General features: G+C 36.3%; 1 protein-coding gene across 4 annotated transcripts; it reads right to left on the reverse strand.

The window, feature by feature from the left end:
- Positions 1–5,829: 5,829 nt before the first annotated feature.
- mdm4 (MDM4 regulator of p53) lies at positions 5,830–21,458 on the reverse strand. Of its 4 annotated transcripts, none has more exon segments than NM_212732.2 (11): positions 5,830–7,980; positions 10,399–10,467; positions 10,555–10,728; positions 10,847–11,007; positions 11,122–11,227; positions 14,351–14,415; positions 14,857–14,906; positions 16,613–16,746; positions 16,852–16,926; positions 20,699–20,781; positions 21,313–21,458. In NM_212732.2, coding segments are annotated over 10 exon segments (1,476 nt in total). In that variant the 5' UTR covers positions 20,768–20,781; positions 21,313–21,458; the 3' UTR covers positions 5,830–7,407.
- Between the last annotated feature and the right edge of the window lie 39 nt (positions 21,459–21,497).

A 21,497-nucleotide genomic window follows, 5' to 3' on the forward strand; every position in this document is an offset into this window, starting at 1 on the left:
GAGCCTCAGCTGGGTCAGTTGGCATTTCTATTTATAGTTTGCATGTTTTCCCTGTGTTCGCGTGGGTTTCCTCATGGTGCTCCGATTTCCCCCACAAGTCCAAAGACATATGCTATAGGTAGGCCCACACAGAATCTGCGCGTGCAGAATTCCGCTGATTTTTCGCTGATTTTCCGCAGAATTCTGCAGATTTTTAGCCCATCATTAATTCTGTTTATTTACTTGAGTAAATGTGAAAAATCTGAATTTATTCAGTTTTTATAAATAAAGTAATTTATTACTTTTTATTTAATATATTAATGTCTAAGTTATGATATTCTGCTGGAAACTCCCAAAATAATTCTGCAGAAATCCGCAGATTTTTACCAAAATTCTCCGCAGAAATAGCAAAAAAACGTCGGCAGATTCCGTCTGGCCCTGGCTATAGGTGAATTGGGTAAGCTAAATGGTCCGTAGTGTAACTGTGAATTATTGTGTATGGATGTTTCCCAGTGATGGGTTTAAATCAATGTTTTACAGACATCTGCTGCGTAAACCATGCTGGATAAGTTGGTCGTTCATTCTGCTGTGGCGACCCCAGTTTCATAAAGGAACTAAGCAAAAAAAATAAAAATTATTGAATGAATGAGGGCAAATGAATTTTTGCTAAATAATGAAGTGCTTGGAAACACACTTTTGAATCATACATTTTGAATATATTTTGACAATAATGCAATATTAATTGATGAAATTCAGCTGTCAATCAGTAGAATTTATGGTAGTTATGGTCATTTTATACATGGTCTCTTTATAATATTTAGACAGCAATTGGTGAAAATATAAGCCTTGGAAATGCTGCCAGGCAACCTGGACACATGTGGTCAAATCATTCCTTCATGCATTGTCAATACCAATTTCTCATTCGAATCACTGCATCTTTCTCAGAGCCACATAAAGCAACCAATGACAAAGATGACTCACAGTAAAAGACAAAATAATCATAAAGCATGAAAGATGCAGCCTTGACAGACATATGCATAGAAGCTTGTTTCCACCATGGGGGAAGAAGGCTCATTAAACAAAGACAGTTGCAAAAAGTCACAAGTCTATGTTGTAATTTGGAATTAGATAAAAATTAGGTGAGAATAGATATGAAGCCCTGAGTCAGAGTTGCACATATACTCAGTGTTGCCATGCCAGATTGGGCAGTCCTGGACAAATCTGACTCCCCTTTGTGTGCATACACGCAGCGCCTGCAGTTAAACTCACAGGGGTTTATCATGACAGCAAGAACCAACATAGAAACATTGTCTGACTGACAAGCATAACCTAATTATGTTCAAAAGAATTCAAAATGCCAAATAGGACGAATTTATACCTCATTTCGAAAGTAAAACATACTCTAACATGAAGTGCAGTGTGTGGGTAAGAGGGGGGCAGTGTTTCGATAAGAACTGGTTATGTTGTGGTTCTGAAACTGCTGGTTTTGGTTGCTGTATGGTTAACAATTATGACAGTTAAAGTAACTTAATTATTTAATTTAAATTAATTCAAATTAAATCAAATATTTTGGGCGTTTTTTATACGTTTTGGCTGGCTTTAAACAGCTTTTGGGCTGGAAAAGTCAACTATATCTGGCAACACCACATAAACTCAGAATTGTGTGAAAAATTCAGAATTGTGAAATAAAGTCAAAATTCAAGAAAGGAAAATATCTGAATTGCCAATTATAGACTTAGTATAGCATATTATAGTCAACATTGTCAAAATAAAAGTGAGATGTAAAGTCAGAATGGTGAAATCACTCTAAAATAACAATGAGAGTAATAAAGAATGCTAATAAACATGTTAATCTGGTGTCTGAATACATGCAAAACAGAACTAACACTACCAAAGTACTGTAAAACAGCAGCTTGTGTATTAATAACCAAAAAGAAAGACTGGGAGAGGGAAAATCATCACAAGCTATTTTTTTCTGAAATATGTCAAACCAAAGCCTGAAACACTGAACTGCCTTTTCTTTCAATTTGTGTTATAGCAAAGGACATCCAGCCATTTCCACGTGAACCTCTCAGCGAGCAGCTACTGTCAGTTTAACAGATCTAACCTGATGGTAGGCCCATTAAGGCGAAGACCTGAGATGGTAAGAGATTAGAGGTGCGATTAGAGGAAGAACCCAATTATCCCTCAGCACGAAGACTGACCCCTAGAGACACTTCCGTTATTGATTTCCAATTACATCACTGCGTCGTCCATTGGACAAGCCTGATAGACAGAAACAAACAGAAATCACGTCGAGTTTGAGTATTCAGACAGCCTTCAGACACATTGCCAAGAGTGTATAAAATATGCAACAGGAACAAACTAACATTTCAATGTGAATATTTTCTGTGAATGTTGGGTTATTCAAAAACCAACCTCAAAAGGCAGAGAACAATCAAGCTACCACTTTTTTCAGACAATTTAAACTTTTTAAAAGGCTGTTACTGCCTCCTTGTGGCAGAAACTACATTTTTCTTTGGTAATCTGAGATGTAGACGCTATAAACTAAGTGGCCAATTTATTAGGTACATGTACTCTACTGTTATATTAAATCACATTGCAGCAAATCAATCCATTTAGGCACATAGATGTGGGGCCTGTACCATGAAGCCAGATTAGCTGGCTAGCTAGTTCAATTTCAGTTCAATTTGCATCAATTCTGGGATTTAGGTACCATAAACATGCTTGTAGACAGCCTATCGAAAGGCATGTTTTTTATTTTCCTCAAAAAGTGAATCTTTTGGCAGTTATTCGCCTCATTTTCTTTAAAATTATAAGGTTCAAAAAACTGCATTTTTAGTGACATTATAAGCATTAATTTTTGCTGGATTAGCTTGTTGGATGGTGATCATAACCACACTTTGTTTACATTTACAATTGTGCACTTTAAAACTGTGCCATTGTTACAATTTTATAAATAATGCAAACGAAGAAAAAAAAAAACATTTTTGAATAAAGAAATATTTAAATAAAAAGTTTCTCATTTAAAAAACAAACAAAACAAAAAAACGATGAAGGTAGCTCAGTTTTCACTTTTCTTTATCGCGTTAAAATCCTATTCTCCTCTCAACCCTCTTGCTAAAATTGAACATTACCATTTAGTAGAACCTTGTTAAAGATAAAATTGTCTGATTTTAATGATTATTATAATTATGATTAGAAATGTGATGTAAAATTAGATGATTTATAATTTATTTGTAATTGTGACAAGCTATTTTAGTTCCATTAAATATACACACACACACACACACACACACACACACACACACACACACACACACACACACACACACACACACACACACACACACACACACACACACACACACACACACACACACACACACACACACACACACACACACACACACACACACACACACACACACACACACACACACACACACACACACATTATTAGCCCGTTTATTTTTTTCCCCAATTTCTGTTTAACGGAGAGATTTTTCCAACACATTTCTAAACATTAAAGTTTTAATAACTCATTTCTAATAACTGATTTATTTTATTTTTGCCATGTTGGTGGTAAATAATATTGTACTAGATATTTTTCAAGACATTTCTATACAGCTTAAAGTGACATTTAAAGGCTTAACTAGGTTAATTAGGTTACATCATTTGGGAAATATTTTAAAAAGAAATAGATCAAATAGAAGGCTAATAATTCTGACTTCAACTAATAATAATAATATATGTAATTTACAGCTGCAATTTAAAGCTTTCTTTTTAAAATCATTATAAGCTTACCTTTCTGAGTCTCTGCATACAGTACACATTGTCAACTAAACAAACTTCACATCTTCGCTGCCTTAACCCAAGCAAGCTGTTTCCTTTAATCTGTTCTCTTTCATCAACAGCTCTTTTATCTTGCTGTATAAAGCTTTTTAAATTCTTTGTATTTTTAAACCCATTATCTTAGCCTGTAAATTGCACTCTCTCTTGCAAGATGTCAATCCCAGTATCTTTGTTTTAAAGAATATGATTGGCTGTTGCTACTACTGATCTTGCACTTTTATATGCACACGTTCACAATCTCAGGATCAAAGCCTGAGTAAACAGAGAAGAATGATGATCAGCATCATGGTACCAACTAGGTTTTGTTAATCAACCTATAACTAATTCAGAGCTTCTTCAGCTACCATCGTGGTACAGGCCTGTGGTTATAAAAGGACCTGCTGAAGTTTAAATCGAACACCAGAATAGTGTGAACAGGGCACAGTAGTTGATGCAAGTTCAAGTATTTCAGAATCTACTGGGATACTCTCTCACAGGCAGCCATCTCTTTACAGAAAATTATCTGAAAAATAAAATACCCAGTGCTTGGCAGTTCTGCCTTGTTGATGCCAGAGGTCAGAGTCTGGCAAGACTAGTTTGAGCTGACAGAAAGCCAACAGTAACTCACAGGACTGCTACAACTAAGCTCTGCAGAAGAGCATCTGAACACAGCTTGTCGAACTCTGTCAACTACCAGCAGCAATTCACACATGAAGTCTCACCAAAGTATGAGCAACAGAGGCTTGGAAAAAGGTGAGATCAAAGTCTTGATTTCTGCTGCAACATTCAAATGATCAGGTCAGAATTAGGCTTAAACTGGATATCCATCCTGTCTTATATCTTCAATTAATCAAGTGTTGATAGTATATATAACGGTGCAAAGATTTTATAATGGCATACTTCGGGCCAAAGTAACAAACAAGCAGTCTGATTATTGTTGCGGACCACTTCCATTCCAAATTTTCACTTTCAACTCAACAGAGATTTGGGATTTGGTGGGAGATCTGTGTCCTGGAGGCACAACCAATAAATCCACACAAACCATGCAATACTACTGTGAAACTGTCAACATAGACCAATCTGTGAGAAGTGGTCCTGCGCCTTGCTGAATCTGCCCAACAACGAATTAGGGCAGTTACAAAAAACAACTTAAAATTAGAAATCCATGACATGTGGCATACTCACAACAACTTGTGCTCTGCATTTAACCCACCAAAGTGATCACACACTTAGAGCAGTGGTCAGCCAATGCTGCAGTAGCCAGGGATCTGTGCGTTGTAGGGCTGCACAATATATTGTTTCAGCATTGATCGCAGTGCTAAGTTGGGATTATTATTGATCAGCACCACCAAACTATATCCACAACAGTGAGTTTATATCATTGGCATGTTTTAATCACATTTCAAGAGCATTCTAGCAAAAAAAGTACAACATTGCTAACTTTAATGAAGAATTATTTTACTGAAATATTAAAAAGGACTATACAGTGTTGTTTTACATTAGACATTTAATAATTCAGTTTCTGTACCTAAATACTTATTTCACCTGTTTATTATTACATATTGTACTTTTTCTTTGCTCTATTGTAATTATTTTTGCTTACTAATTGTTTATTTTTTTTAAACAACATTCACACCCTTACACAATCACCCCAGTCAATCTAAATTAATTTCTTTTCAAACAGAGCTATTATACCAGTGTGGTGAAATTGTATTCACATTGCACTATCTATAAAAAACAGAATATCGCAAGGTCAGATTTTTCCAATATCATGCAGTTAGTGCCTTGCATAAGGGACTCACCCCAGCTGAAGTCCAACACCTACAATCCTTTGCCACTGCCAGGACTCGAATCGCTAAACTTTCAGTCACATGTCCAGCTCTCTAACCATTAGTCGACAGCTGTACCCGGTGGGTAAAGATGGCATTGAGTGTAGGTGCATCAAGACAAAAGATGATAATTAATAGATTGCAAAAATAAAAATAAACAAAAAAAAATACCACAAATCAAATGACATTGCAAATGTACCAAAACATCTTACCATTGGTTTATTTTACTAATTAAAAATACAAACAAACAAAAATGAGCTCAGATTAAATCTCTGCAAACATCAGGTCTTGATAAAACAAACAAGTGAACAAAACAAAACAAACTTCATCGTCTTATGATTGCATTGGCTTAGGATGAATGTTTAAGTTCCATACTATGAGGCAAAATGGCAGTGATATAGCAGTGCTTGTACCACACAACAACGCTCAGGTCAATTTGGACAGGCTTAAAAAAACAGCCTCCAAACCCTTTAAAGTAAATAACACAATTAATTAGAAATGGGAAAAGGTAGTCTAGTGGGCTTACTGTGTGTAAAAAGCTCTTTTGCCCTCTGGTGGCTGTGGACAACAGTGTAAGTTGCACTGAAATAACACACGAGAGACTTCCTGCAGTAAACGGTGCAGTATTCAGAAAAGCAGAGGACAATAAACCTAAAATCCCACACATCAAAAGTGCTCTGTTCATTTCAATTAACACTGCCAACAATACAGATGGCGTTCTGCAAAGAAACAAAATCACTGTATTAAAAAAGGCAAATTGTAGCAGACGTTTCTTTCAAAGTGTTTTTTTTTCTCACCTGGCAACTCAAAATAAAATAAGACTAAATCCTTCCACTAACTGCTCTCATATTTTTCCCTTAACCTTCATAAAACAGGCACATGTGCGTGTTACAAATAAAAAATAAAACAACACAGAGTGCTAAACAGATATAGAAAAGCAATGTTGAGACACATGAGTAACCAAAAAAAGGTTTAAGAAGCAAAAACAGTTGTCATCAGCCTAATTATCCTTTCCTCTTGCATTACCTCTACATGAAGAGGTGTTTTAATACTTCAAAATCTGTAATACAACTGGTTCTCTGCACCACAGCACAGGAATGCCAATGACTGGTCACCCCATGAGATCCCATCTACAAAATTAAACTATATAAATAAATAAATATTCCAACTGAATCCGTTTAAAGCACCTGTCTAAAGAAAATGTCACCAGATATGCTAAACATCACACTGAATTGCCTCCTAAAGCTTTAGTCTGTAAGTGCCTGCAATTTGCAAGAAGGTGGGGGAGGTGGAAATTATAGTCTGTTCTTTTAAAATAAAGTAAAACCAAAGTCAGTCTAGTGCACTGCATGGCTTTTAAATGCTCTAGAACAAACTGTCTAAAGTACAAAAGGTTAGGATTTTAATTGTTTATGCCGGCACAAATACCACAGCCGTGCATTTCTTTTGGGTTCATTATTATTTCTGACCCATGATTCATATCTTCCCACTCAGGCAGTAGCAAATCGTGCTGCTAACCTTCTCCTCTACCTGAGACGCAGCCGTAGAGATCACTATTTCTTAATGTTAACAAAGCAACCATCAATGCGAGGCTAGTTTCTTTAAATTACATTCTGTACATTACTTATACTTGGCTTTAATGGTCGTAAATACACTGTACTATACTTTCATTTAACTCCAGGAATCGTTTTGTCCTTTTTTTTCTGCTTGTTTATGTACAATCTGGAAAGCGAGCGAGTGTGCAATTATAATAAAGATTTGTTGCTCATGCAATGAAGGTTTTGATGACCTTCTGTATAACCTGGCCACAGCCTGGGCAAGGAGCGTGAAATTTGTGCAGCTTGCGAGCACAGGGGAAACATGTGATCAGGTGTGCCGTTCTGCCATGGATGATGTTCCCATTTCGCGGCCGCACACGACACAGCTTGCAGGGTTCCAACAAGGCCTCAGGTTGATATTCGGTCTCCATGTCCAGAGTGTCCTGACTATCCCCCTCTGATGTCTCTTGTAAGTGATGGTGAATCTGGGAAGGACCCTTTCCTTTAGATGAGGAAGCGGATGATGAGGGGATGTTTCTAGAGACGCGATGCGATGGGAGGACGACTGGGTCAGACACAGTCCTGAGGCAGTCAGGCATGTCGATTCCATCATCATCCTCCTCCTCCTCGTCTTCATCCCTCTCAGGACGTGAACTGCAGGCAGGGATGTCTGGCACTGAGATGGAGTGAACGAGACGAGGACAATCCTTGTACCAGTCTTTCCGCAGAGCCCAGCAGCGCATGCAGTATCGCTGAAGAGGGGTGTTAAACTTGCGGCACTCTGAACACTGCCATGCATCCTGCCAAAACAAGAACTCATTAGAATCTCATGCACCTTTTATGTTTGTATATGTTCACTATATAAATAGATTTACATAGACCCAAAATAAAAAATCTATTTCAATATTTCAACTCCTGAAATGTTTAGGATTAGTAATTGTTTGTGTGTGTCAACAATGGAAATTAGTCAATATAAATATTTTTATTTGACTTCATTTTATTAAAATTTTACCATTTTATTAAAATTTTACCTTTTGAGTATCATTTTTACATTTTCAAAATATGATCTCCGGAGTAGGTAACAATGACAATAATAAAATATTTAAACATCTAGAGGACCAGATCAGCAATTCACAAAAAAGGTATAATTTTAAAGAATTTAATAGAGTAACGTGTATAAAAATGGAGTAATGACTACTGAAAATTCAGCTTTACCATAATAAGAATAAATGATACTTTAAAATATCTTGGGTTAATATCAGCCATGGAATATTTTCAAGGTTTACAGCAGTTTGAAAAAGGCAAGGTTTTAAAATCGTAAAAATGTTCTGTTAAACCGTCCCTACAGTATATGTACTTTTTTTAACATGTTTTTTTTTGCCATAATTTTATTTCATTATTTAGGGAAACAATATGTCAAGCAGAAAAAGACTCCACATCAAAAGCTACTTGTCAGCCCACAATTTAGGAAACATCTGAAAAACAAATCGCTTATACACAGACATCTCAGCATGCTATAAACCTGAACAATGCAGTGGCTTACTTAAAGGGCACCTAATTTACCTGTTACAAGATAAGCCTTTGGTGTCTCCAGAGTTTGCCCATTTTGGTCTGTGAATACATGGCAGCTGTTTTTGTAGCCTGTGACTTTAAATCCAAATGAGCTGCTTATCTCCACCCACCGTTCCCACATGCTTGTCTGCTTCACATGATCCTTACGTCAGATAAACACCACAGTGACAGAGACAGACTCGAATGCAGCTGAAGTACAGCTCATTAGTCAAAAATACCAAGTAAGTTTATTTGATGTACTTGGGGTGGAGTTTTTTCAAGCCTTTCTGAAATGATGAGTAACACACAAATCCCATTTGCAGTACACACATTCGCGTTTACTGACACCATGGGGCCGTGGCTATTATAGTGGTTAAGTATTACATAATAATTGTATTGTCTTTATTACAAACATGCTCTGTTTTAAAAATGTTTTAAACTTCTAAAAATCACAGAGAGTCGTAGCAAACATTTTAACCCCAGTTTATTTGCAAAAAAAATCTGTGGACATGTGTATACATGTTACAACAGAAACATGCTGTCAATCAAGTCAGTGGGTGGGGAAAACCGCACTTCATCACATTGCGGTGGGCCTCAAAATATCTGGGATTTGGGTCCAATTTTAATGTCAGAAAATTCAAGAAAAATAGAAAATAAAGAGCTTTATATCACTCTAATATGACAGTGGACACACTATCCGCTTGTTAAGTGTGACGTCACGCGAAGCGGCTTCCGGGTCCAAGCGCTCTATTCAACTGTATGGGAAGACTCATGAAATGTTAATTATAAATGTTTACAAAGGGATTTAATACTTTCGAAAATCACGATCGCAATATATCTGTCCATGCCTAATATCCGATGGCCAGAAAGTGATTCTTTTTTTTATAAATTGTTAAAATTTTGGTATTTGTGATGCAGCAAGCCTAGAGATTATTGTGTACACTATGACTTTATATAAAATTAACTTTAATGTGTGATATGAATTAAAAGTGATCATAAACAAATAATTTCTCAACTCAAATAAGTGAGTCGAATAAGTGAGTCAAATAAGGACCCGGAAACAGTATTACATACGTCATCAACACGTCACCACTTAACAAGCGGATACCTACACACAGGGCAGTCCAAATAGCTTACAAAAGTTGATTTTCATCAAAGGTGCCCCTTAAATCCAAATAAAAGAAAGATTTCTAAAAATGGCTTTATATCACTCTAATATGACAGTGGACACACTATCTGCTTATTAAGTGTGACGTCACGCGAAGTGGCTTCCGGGTCCAAGTGCTCTATTTTTCTATTTTTTTTTTCAATTTGTAAAGAAATCAGTGTTTTTGAAACAAATGAAGACAGCAGAAGTCTGTGATTCATTTTAAGTAATTAGCCTGACGTATTTACTGTTCCAAAATATTTTAAATGTTTAGATTTTTTACACAGACATTTAAGAACTTATTTTAGAGCAGTAATCACAATACGGTGATACTGTTAAACCCTGATATATGTTTATCCAAGGTTATCATACCGTCAGAACCTTATACTGGCCCATGCCTAGTTAATATAAAAGGTAAGTCTGTAAGTGGGTAGGTCACTCTGTCCTAAAAAAAAAACATATTGGTCCATCACAAAATCAATGAACAATAAAAGATAACCATTTGACTCATAATATCTACCTGTGTGGAGATCTCAGTATCTGTGTCATCACTTAAACACTGAGAGTCTTCCTCCTGTTCTTCTTGCATCTGAAAAAAGAAGAATTTAAAGTAGCTGGTTTTCAATATTTTCTCAGTACAACATCAGTAAGAGGAGAAAAAAAAAAAACTTGTTACCTTTCCATCATCTTTACTGTCTTTCCCAGTGTCCTCATCTTCATGCGGAGACTCTCCATCACTGCCCTGTTCTAGCACAGCCTCCTTCATCTCCACGCTCACCTGCTCGCTCTCTGCCTCATTCAGGAACCAAAGATCATCTGTGGTGTCAGACACGATGGCCGTGTCCTCGTCCTGTCCGGGAGAGAGCTATTCCCTCAGTCTAGTTGTGCGACAGTCTCAACAACCTCATGTATTATTTTATTCTTCATTAAAAATACAAGACTGCATGAAATATGATCTGGGCTCTTACTTGATTGGTGTGAATATCAGTGGAACCGTTGCTCCGCCGAGTGTAATTACTTCGCAAGTTACCCAAAAACCACCAAGGCAACCCTGAAAGGTCCCACTCTTCCAGAGTCACGTCCAGCTTTGGTCGTTTGCAGGCAGACCTGGGCAAACCATCTGAGGAGTCTGCAAGGAAAGACAGGCGTCTGGTCTTTAAATGTGTATTACAGCTGCAGGAATGAGTCACAACATTTATTAAGCTGTCTAACGCGTGTATAGTGTGTATTGATTCATGCTGACCTTCATCTGGATCACGTGGCCTACGCTGTGAGCAGCTCTGCGTTGTGCCAGTACTGGAACTACCAGCGATGAGAGGCTGAGCAGAGTTTATTGACCCACTGGACACCTGCATGTATGGGGAAAAAAGGGAATCAGCACACTGTAATGTCATGACACTCGGTAGGACTGCAGTTCCTTCACAGCAGGGGCCTGTGGAGTGGCAACAAACGGCCACGTTCCTCACAAGTTGCGGAGGGGGATTAGGAAACTTTGCATTAGGCATTAAGATGCGTTTCTGCCAATCTAATCACAAGTGGACTATGCTAAACACAAGTGCAAATGTGTCAAAAATGCAACAGATTGGACTGCTTTATAGTGTGAATGTTCATGTGAGTCAATGTGTTCCAAAAGCCACATAATCTCACCTACTCTTTCCACTGACAAATGATTATGGGATGTTTATGAGATTGCACTAAATCCGAAGATTCATAAATCTACTATTTTGTACTAAAACACTAGTGGTGTAACAGATCACAAATCTTTTGTTTGGATCACATTTCGTTTTTTTTTTTTTTTAGTCACAGATCAGACCACTTTTAGATTAGCCAAAAACAGGAGAAAACAAATGTAATTCGCTTTCCATTCATTACAAAGCAAGACACTTTTGGTTTTAAAAAACAGAAAACAGAACTTAACTGTAATTTTATTAAAAATAAAATGATGAAATAATCAGCTGAATTAAAATAAATTGTAAAATATTCTGTTCTCAGTAAAACTCGCTGTTACCACTACTGTTGCTGATAACGCTACATGTGTAAATCTAACATCATAATTTGTACAACGCATATTTATTTTGTCATCTCATTTTCAATAAATGATTCTTGCTAGTCTTATTGCTAGATGTGTCACTTTTGAAAAATTATTCAGTGGCGTATTTTTGATGGCTTGTTGTCGCCACCTGTAATGTAATTGCTGCCTACAACTTTAATTTTTGAGCATTTGACAGCGATTTTAATCTTCACCATAAACATCAGTGGTTTTATCTAAACTACAAACTGTTATCCCAGTACTTCTGTGTTACTTGACTGTAACTTCATAACTAACTCAAAAGACTAAATACTAAATCTCTTTCTTGATTTTTGAGTTTTCAGATTTAAATGCAGCAATTCCAATGATTCATAAACATGCAAATCACCATCATTTATAATTTATGTTGCATGGGTGTTGAAATACTGATCTTTTTATGATTAATCCTGCAGCTTACACTAAATGCATTAGTGCAAGCTAAACTAGTAGTGACAGAAAACACAAAAAACACTTTAATAACCTAAGAAACCCACCACAACTTCTTCCATCATCATTATATATTATAGGAAAGCCTAAATGCTGTCATACATGTGATTTGAATGACGCAATAGACGATTTCTCTGTGATCGTTACAAACTTAAGATTAACCTACCAGTAAAAAAAAAAAAAAAAAAATTTTTATTAATCTGCAGGACGCGTATGTTCCGAACCTTGGGTTGTGATCCGTCCAAATCACAGATCAACCATTATCCATTACACCACTATAAAACACACAGGTTCCTTTTCACATACGTTTTCTTTTCTTTGGTTTAATGCTTACTCGAATGTTACTTGACATGAGTTTATTTATCCAACAGTTTCCATGCATCACACCAAGTGCTTCCACAAAAGCGATATATAGTGTTAAAATAGGGTACCAAAGATACAAGGGTACCAAAAAAAAGCACATGAGGTCACAAGAAGCACATCTGAATTTAAGTCCGTATAAGGTGGAAACAGTCATACATCTAAGGTGACCACTTGTGATCAGATCACTAAAAACACATTGACACCAGGTGAAATGAAGGCCTAAAATATTTTAAACAACTCCACTGCTGAGTGCAAGTATAATAGCAGCAAACACACACCAGTGGTCTAACAGCACAAACCCTGCACTTGCACAAAACTGGATTAACATAAGATTAAATATAAGACTCACAATTAGAGAGTTATGACCCAAATTAAATGTAATTATCATCTTTAAATCATATATATGCTTGATTACCCAATTAAGTACATTGCTCTCAACTACCTACACACATACATAAAGATGGATGGATGGATGGATGGATGGATGGATGGATGGATGGATAGATGGATAGATGGATAGATGGATAGATGGATAGATAGATAGATAGATAGATAGATAGATAGATAGATAGATAGACAGACAGACAGTCAGACATTCTGACTAGTTAAACGTGAGAATATGGTAAATGGTTTTACTATTTAAAATCTGTACAAAAGATGTACAAAAAAAGAAATAATAAAATCTACAGACATTTTTGGGTTAAACTCTACAAAACAATAATACACAGAGCCTCAATTTCTGAATTACATTTAACCAGTAGAAATAGACTAATTATGGGAAAAATGTAAATAAATAACACCTTCCATAATAAATATTACTAGCATAAAACACAAAACCTTTCTAGATAAAGCTCTCATTACCAGAAGTGCATAACTGCACAAGGCAAATACAGTACTTCCAAACCCACCTAACTATTTTGCCAACTCACAACCATAAAACCACCATTCCAAAGATGTAAATGTGGATACGGGTGTACGAGAGGGGTGAAGGGGGCCAGTGATCTGAGAAGGAAGCTGCAGTCCTACCGGAAGAAGCAACGACGCAGAGAAAGAAACTCTGAGCAACAAACAGAGACAGGTACTCTGTCCCCCAGCAGCCAGGCCCATGCTGGTGGCTTCTCTGGAAGGACCACCAGGTCAGGCCGACCGTGGGGAAGTACAGAGACGGTGCAACTCTGTACAGATACGGCTGGTGGAGGAAGATGCCGCTCTCCCCTTTGCGGCAAACAGTCTTTTGGATATGATGCAATTCTAAATGCAAAAATACATTGTAGAAAAGTACTGAGAAAAGTTGTGAGGGATTTGGAAAGCGATGCAAGGCACGGAAGTTACTGGACTATTCGATTATAAAAAGGGGCAAAGGCTCACAACTGTGTAGAAGGTTGCTTTTAAAACGGTTTGCTTAAATAGTAATCCAAATGATCTCAAAATGAAAAAGTAAACAAAATCCATACAATGCACATAAGTCAGACTTTTATTTATATACGAAGTTCAAGTTAAAAGGGATAGGATTTCTTTGATTTCCAGATCACTTGTTTGCCATGAAGAGGAGTAGCAGACACTGTTTCTCCAGTGCACCATGCTGTAGTTTTACCTGACCAGGATCTTCACTTGGAGACTCATTAGAATCCTTGCCGACAGAAAGATTCTTTGCCGCATCTGTATTTCAAATGAGAAATAGTAACAAAAGAAAAAAAACCTGCCCTTCATTCACCAAGCACACGTCAGTCACACTTAAACACCTGAATCGATTATGGAAAAAGCTACCCTAAGAATAGTGTGCACATTTTATGTTTGTTTTTAATTATCATTTTTTTAAAAACCTTTTAATGTTAGGTTTCTTGCATTTCTGTATGAAGGTTATTCTGCACTTTATTCAGATGATAATAAAATTAATTGAAAAAACAAGATTGCATACCCACCATATCAAACGTAACACTCATACACACACATACAACTTGAACTTAAAGGTAAGGCTAATCAAAATGAAAAAGAAAGTAAAAAGAGCTCAATTACAGCATGACAAGTTAATACACAAGATCATCCAAAACAAGCATCTCTGAGAGAGTAATTCAGCAACAACATAAGAGATGGACTTACCCGAATTATTTAAAATTACCAAATTCCTCTTCAACATCTCATACACAGGGCTATAAAACAAGGAAAAGAAAGATATAAATATCATAAATGTGTAGATTTTTTATTTCTAAATCACAGAAGTTAAAATCAGGGTTTCTGCAGGTTTCATCAAGTCAAATTTAAGACTTTTTAACACCATTATGAAAGAGATTTTAGACTTCTGTGGGGCTAAACACTGAGGATTTTTTGTACAGGCCCAGTTGGAATTGAAAAAAAAAATGTAGTTATTTCTTAATTAAATATTTTAATGTGTCAAAAGAAGAAAAATCTAGTTGTATACATTTTTTTAATTTATAAAAAAGTTTTATGTAAAAAGTTTCAAGTCTATTTTATAAATATTAAATCCTCTCATGCTTCTGTAAATAGTTTTTGTGCCAATGAAAGATCATGTAACGGTATATATTGCCATGGGTTATTCTTGTATGTCTGTCTAATACGACATCTGGTAAAAACCACTTCATCAAATCCAGTCTTAAAATGTCTTAAAATTCTGTGTGAGATTTCAGGTTGGGCTTCATGTAATTTTTTATTTTCTAATGCAGCTCATTCCTTTTGCCACTTGTTTAAAATGTAAACATTGATAAAAGGTCTCATCTCTGATGAAGGAATTTGGCATTTGTTCACCACTTGTTTCAAAGAGTCTTTAGCAGCTGTCAGCTCACTCATTTCCTGAAACTCAACATGTCCTGGAATCCAGCAAAAAATTATGTGATAAAACTGATTTTGTAGTTGGTGAACTTTAGTTAAAATATTATCAATCAAAGGATGATCATTCTTTGAAGATTCCATAACTTGGAGGCATGATTTGGAGTCTGTAAAAACGATAGATTTCTTTTGTTGGGCATTTTCTATATACTTCAATGGTAAAAGTAAAGCATGGGTTTCATCTGTGAATATGGAGCATTCTTTAGGCAGACTGATTCTGAAATGTTGTTGCCCAGTTCCACAAGTCCAAAGATATGCACTATAGGTAAATTGGGTAAGCTAAAATTGTCCGTAGTGTATGTGTGTGAATGAGTGTGTATCGGTGTTTCCGGGTGATGGGTTGGTGGTTCATTCCGCTGTGGCAACCCCAGATTAATAAAAAAACTAAGCCAAAAAGAAAATGAATGAATGAATGAATTTAAGACATTAAGACCCCGCAGAAATCCTGAAAAATATATTTTACAGTTTAAATAATTTATTCTGCCAGCAATTACTAAATCTGATGTTATTCTATTCAGAAATCATTTGAATCATTTTGAAAATGACAGTATGCTTATTTGAAACTTGGAATAAATGTTATGAGACCTTTACACAATACAAATTCTTTTGTTTGTTTTAAAAAGCACAAACAAAACAGACATGTCAATGAGAGCACCTACATTATGACAAAACCCATTTTACAGTCTTTAAGTCTTAGTGCCCTCTTGTGTCAATTTGAAGGCATAAAAAAACTACAATTGATAATCCACACTTAGTTTTTCCATTTTAAATATCTAATGACTTAAATACAGTGAACTGTAGTATGCTATTACCACAAAACTAGGAACATACAAGCAAAATGTGTTTACATTTAAACTGATGCCATACAAGATTGACAAGAGGTTATTTGTATGAGACCACATTGATAACTCTTAAATAGTAACACTAATTTTGTCCATCAGCCTAATGACTAAATTGATTTCTTTCCATTTTCTCTCCACTTAAATCTGCTTACTGGTAGCAATGAGCTTACCTGGGGTTTTTAACAGAAAAGCTCCCCACTTCCAGCAGCTCTCCGAGTGGGTCATCGTGACAGTGGACGATGTGCTGCCTCTGTTTGTCATACAGCTGCTTCATCATGATGTACTGACCCAGATAATGCATGACCTGTTCAAAAACACTGGGTTCATTAGGTGGACCTTTATCAAGCGGTTCAGCACTTATCTAGAGCTTGTGTCAATCTGCCAAGGTCAGTTTGTGTACACTTCTCACCTCCTTCAGGGTAAACACCTCCTCCTGAGCACCTGCTACTTTCAAGATCTGCAGCAGAGGCGCTCTGGGGTGGACCTGTAAAGTCATACATATTCAATATGTGGTTTACTAATGTCGGGTTCACACCAAAAGAAATATTTAAAGAAGTATTTTGAAAGTAAAATTGAAAGTGTTTGCACAACTAAGTTACCTACAAAGTCAATGCTAATGCACAAATAGATTAATTTCTGCTAAGCGATGCAAATGATGCAGAATGCGTGATATGTTTGCAGAGAGCTCAATTATGCTAGAATTCACCTCAATCTTGTCTTTCGTGCAAGTTAAAAAGAATCAACTTGAGCAAAAAATTCATGCATATGATATGATGCTGGAGATGCAAGCAGAAGAGCTGAACATGCAGAGTCAAAAAATAAAAAATGTATGTAGAGATAAGGGCTGCTCGATTATGGGAAAATCATAATCATGATTATTTTGGTCATAATTGTAATCACGATTATTCAAACTGATTATAAGTTGAAGCCAAAATTATTCGCCCTTAAGTGATTTTTTATTTATAAATATTTCCCAAATTATGTTTAACAGAGAAATTTTTCATAGTATTTCCTATATAATTTTTTTCTTTGGAGAAAGCCTTATTTATTTCGGCTAGAATAAAAGCAGGTTTAAATATTTTGATTTTTACCTATTTTAATAGCTCAAATTTATTAGCCCCTTCAAGCAATGTATATATTTGATTGTCTGCAGTAGAAACTACTGTTATACAATGGCTTGCCTAATTACACTAATTAAGCCTTTGAATGTCACTTTAAGCTAAATACTAGTATCGTGAAAAATATCTAGTAAAATAATGTACAGTCATCCTAGCAAAGATAAAAGAAATCAATTATCAGAAATGAATTATTAAATATGTTTTTTAAACTGTGTTTTAAGCATCTTTACTGTAAGAAAAAACTTTAGCTACAAAAGTAAAGAGCAAATAATCAAATAAGTGTTTGATTATTAATAAAAACAGGCGGCAGCAGGAATATGGCACGCTGTCACTTTAAGCCTAGTTCACACTACAGGATTTTAAACATCAGCAGATCGCTGTGCTGTTCACACTACATGACTTGACTTTGTGTCTTTTAATCTCTGTGGTGTTTACACTACGCAACACTCCTTGAACGATCCACAAGAGGGGGGTCACACACTACATGATCTGACAACAACTCATTCCCCAACAGCTCATTCAAGTTACCAAACCACAGCCAATGAAAATTTGAGGGAGGAGTCATCAGAAAAAGCTGAACATTATTGGCTGCTTGTGTGCTGATGACATCACTGACAGCATTTCAAGCTTTGGAGAAAGCATTTAAAAACATCGTCGTCAGGTTTCGGTTTAAACTAATGAAAATTATACATATACTGTGTTTGTATAGTGTTTTTAAATGTGATATTCACCAGTAAAATACACTGCAGTTTTGTCTGAAACTAATGTTACGGTTGTAGCCGTAAAGGTTGTATTTTTGCCTCTCGTTAGGGATGCGTAAATGGCGGTTATATCTGCGGTGTTGCGGATAAACCGCAGGTCGGGTAATAAAAAAATACATTATAACTAGCTAATTTCAGGTCGGTTGCGGGTAGGCTATATAGAGGGACATGGCAGTGGATCAGCGAAAAAGCAGAGAGTGGGCTTTGCAGAATGGGAAGAAATGAGACGCCCAATAATGAAGAGTAAACAATAAACAAGATTGCTTATTTCCACGACTGCAGCGCCTTGCAAAAAGAATCATTACTACATCACGCAGTGCAAGCGCACGCTCACTCACTGCAGCTGGCTGCGTTTCGGAGACGAGGCGGAGATGGCGCGGCCGCGTGGGGATATGAAAAGTGGAGAGCGCGCTTTTTCCTGGTTTTTGGTGTATTTTGCTGACATGATTATGATTTTCGTTGTTTTTGTTTAACTTTCGTTTGGTAAAATTATTTTGCATTACTTTTGCCCACTTTGAGACATTTAGTGAGTTTTGTTCATATCTCCTCAAGTTCACACTTTTCTCAGAGTGGTTAGGGAAGATGTCGTACGACTTACATTTTGCAAACACGTAAAAAATGTATTGTTAAAGACTTCAGGTAAGAGGTGAACGTCATCTTTATATTTATTTTATAGGGAAGAATGCGGCGCTGCGCGGAAGGACTTTTTTTCTTTTCATCAGTTTTCAGAGAGGTAAGAGGGGTTATTCATGAATTAGAATTGTTTTGTTATATTTTTTATTTTGTTTGGCTTCACTATTGTCCCCTTACTCGAGTTTAACTAAGTTTTGTTTGATACTTTGAATTTGCTAAACTTTATTATTTTTTATTAGTGTAAATGTTGTAGTGTAAATATCCTTAATGCAGCCTGTAGAGCAAGCTTCAAGTGTTCATTGGGATATGTTTGAGATTGTGTTGTCTGTCATACCTTTCCTCTGTCTTTTCGGGGGTTTTTTCTCGTAAGGCACGGCTTTCGAAATGACATGAGACTCTGCTGGGTAGTTGCCCTGGTTTACCAGCACTTGTTTAGGTCTGTAATTTCTTAGCATTTTCATAAGGGTGGTGTTGTTTTAAATGATGAAACAGGCTTGTGGTGTTGCCTGCTTTTGATGACACGAGTCGTCTTGCGCAGTTTTCAGTGCACGTTGCTGATTTGTGTCGGACAGCAAAAAACTAAGTAGCTCAAGACTGAGGTCTAGTGACGTTTCTTGTCAACAATGTCTGTGACTCTGACCTTTTTTACCTTATTTTCTTACACCTTTAAGTACAACTATGGCTGTAAACTTGTACAGCGTGCGGCATCCTGAAGGGCAAACTGCAAAATGCTTGCGCAATGTTACGCATAGTGCGTAAATATTATCGAGCAATTATCGAACTGTCATTATCGTTTTATCGAAAAAAATATATATCGCGATAATTATCGATATCGAATTATCGCCCAGCTCTAGTGTAACGCACACTGTCTGACTGATTTAATTTAAAGTCAGATAAGTCTGATGTTCTGATTGCCATTTACAAATGAATGGTCTTGGCTTTTTCACAGATTTACTGTACTGCACTGTTATTGTAGCAGGATGGAAACATCTGTTTAAAGGACTACTGGAATATAACTACAGTCAAACAATAGCATTTGTGCATTTTTTATATGGAAATAAGGTGGCATGCATTGTTTAAACATTATTTTGATTATCTGAAAGCATGACCCTATGTTCACAGTTTTATTTAAATAAACAAGTCAGATGATATTTTAAGATGTTATAGTTATACTCAAATTAAACGCATGTATTCTATTTTGAAAGTCAGAAAATAAAACTGGTTTCATGATTTGAGGTTACCCATTATAGCAAGAACTAAACTCTATAAATCTGTCATAATATTACGAAAAATATATATATTATTTTCTTGACTTTTTGTAACCTTTCAACAGAAAAAAGGGCTAGTTTGAGATCTGGTTCTATATTCTCTCAAATGCTACAATCTGCAATAAAATTTTAAAGAAATAGAGATTTGACATTTATCGTGAACATTATTGATATTGACTGATAAAAACAAATTTATCATGATAATTTATTGGCCATAATGCCCAGACCTAAGATTGACAACTGAGTCTCACTTGCATTTTTACGTAGGTTACAGTAAGTCAAAAATCAAAAAGGTCAATATTCACACTTCTGTTCTATTGGGCCCTATGTAAATAAAAACAGACGTTTTCCCCCTGTGCATAAGCTCCATATTCTCACTTAATCAATGTAAGGTTAAATCACAAATGTCAAAGCTGGTTGAAACTGATTGAAAGTTCATATAGCTTAACCGTGAGAAAGTCACAATTCTTGCTCACCTGAGTCCCTTCCCCTGGAAGAGTCCTGCATGACCCCGGTAACTGAGATGACGATGCCAATGAGGTCATAATTCACTCAAAAACTGGGGAGAAAAAACAACATTTATTTTCAGATCAACGCCAACGTCTGTTTTATTTGTGCAAACTAGGGCTGTGTTTCAATTCCAAGTAAACTGTCAATGCAGACAGCATTTCTGGACTTCACAGACGTTTTCTCGTTCGAATCGTGCTCAAAAACTCAAGAAAAACGCAATACGTGTCAATAATTTATAAAGTGCATGCAAGCACATGCTAAACATGCTTAAAATAAATAAATGCATTTATTTTCTTGATGACGTCACATTTTAGCCTTTAGCTAATGACATAACTTTCAATGCGCGTGAAATAGAACATGCTGGACACCAAAATGACTTTACTTACCATTCTCCTAGTTCTGGCATGTGGGTAATACGGTAAATTGTAATAACTGGTTGGATAAGTTTTAATCCATCGTGGTTGAAACGAGGATGCTAAGCTAACGTAGGCGAGCTATTAGCGCGCGACATTTAGAAGCTGTTAACATATAACTTCAAGTAAACCTCGCGTGAACGCGCAGGCAGTGTATTCACACTCACCGTGTTATCTGTAAACGATTACATGGTTTCCATTTATTAAGGATAAGCGTTTGTGTAAAGAAAGGGAGACGTGTGTGTGGGTATTTCTTGTAGAACAGTTGAAGTTGACGTAGTGTATGTCGTCACGTCAGCACGGTTGCCAGGTCTCGCGCAGTTCCCCTTTTCGAAATTTAAGAGTGTACCTA

Source organism: Danio rerio, chromosome 11 (genome assembly GCF_049306965.1).
Source record: "Danio rerio strain Tuebingen ecotype United States chromosome 11, GRCz12tu, whole genome shotgun sequence".
NCBI classification, from domain to species: Eukaryota; Metazoa; Chordata; class Actinopteri; order Cypriniformes; family Danionidae; genus Danio; species Danio rerio.

Excerpts from the sequence above, each read along its gene's own strand:
- mdm4 (XM_005172869.6), bottom strand. The coding sequence starts at position 20,767 with ATGACCTCATTGGCATCGTCATCTCAGTTACCGGGGTCATGCAGGACT. Across the intron at positions 16,747-16,851 it reads AGGTGTTTACCCTGAAGGAG|GTCATGCATTATCTGGGTCA; the intron begins GTGAGAAGTGTA and ends GTTTTTGAACAG. Across the intron at positions 14,907-16,612 it reads TTTTCTGTTAAAAACCCCAG|CCCTGTGTATGAGATGTTGA; the intron begins GTAAGCTCATTG and ends CTTGTTTTATAG.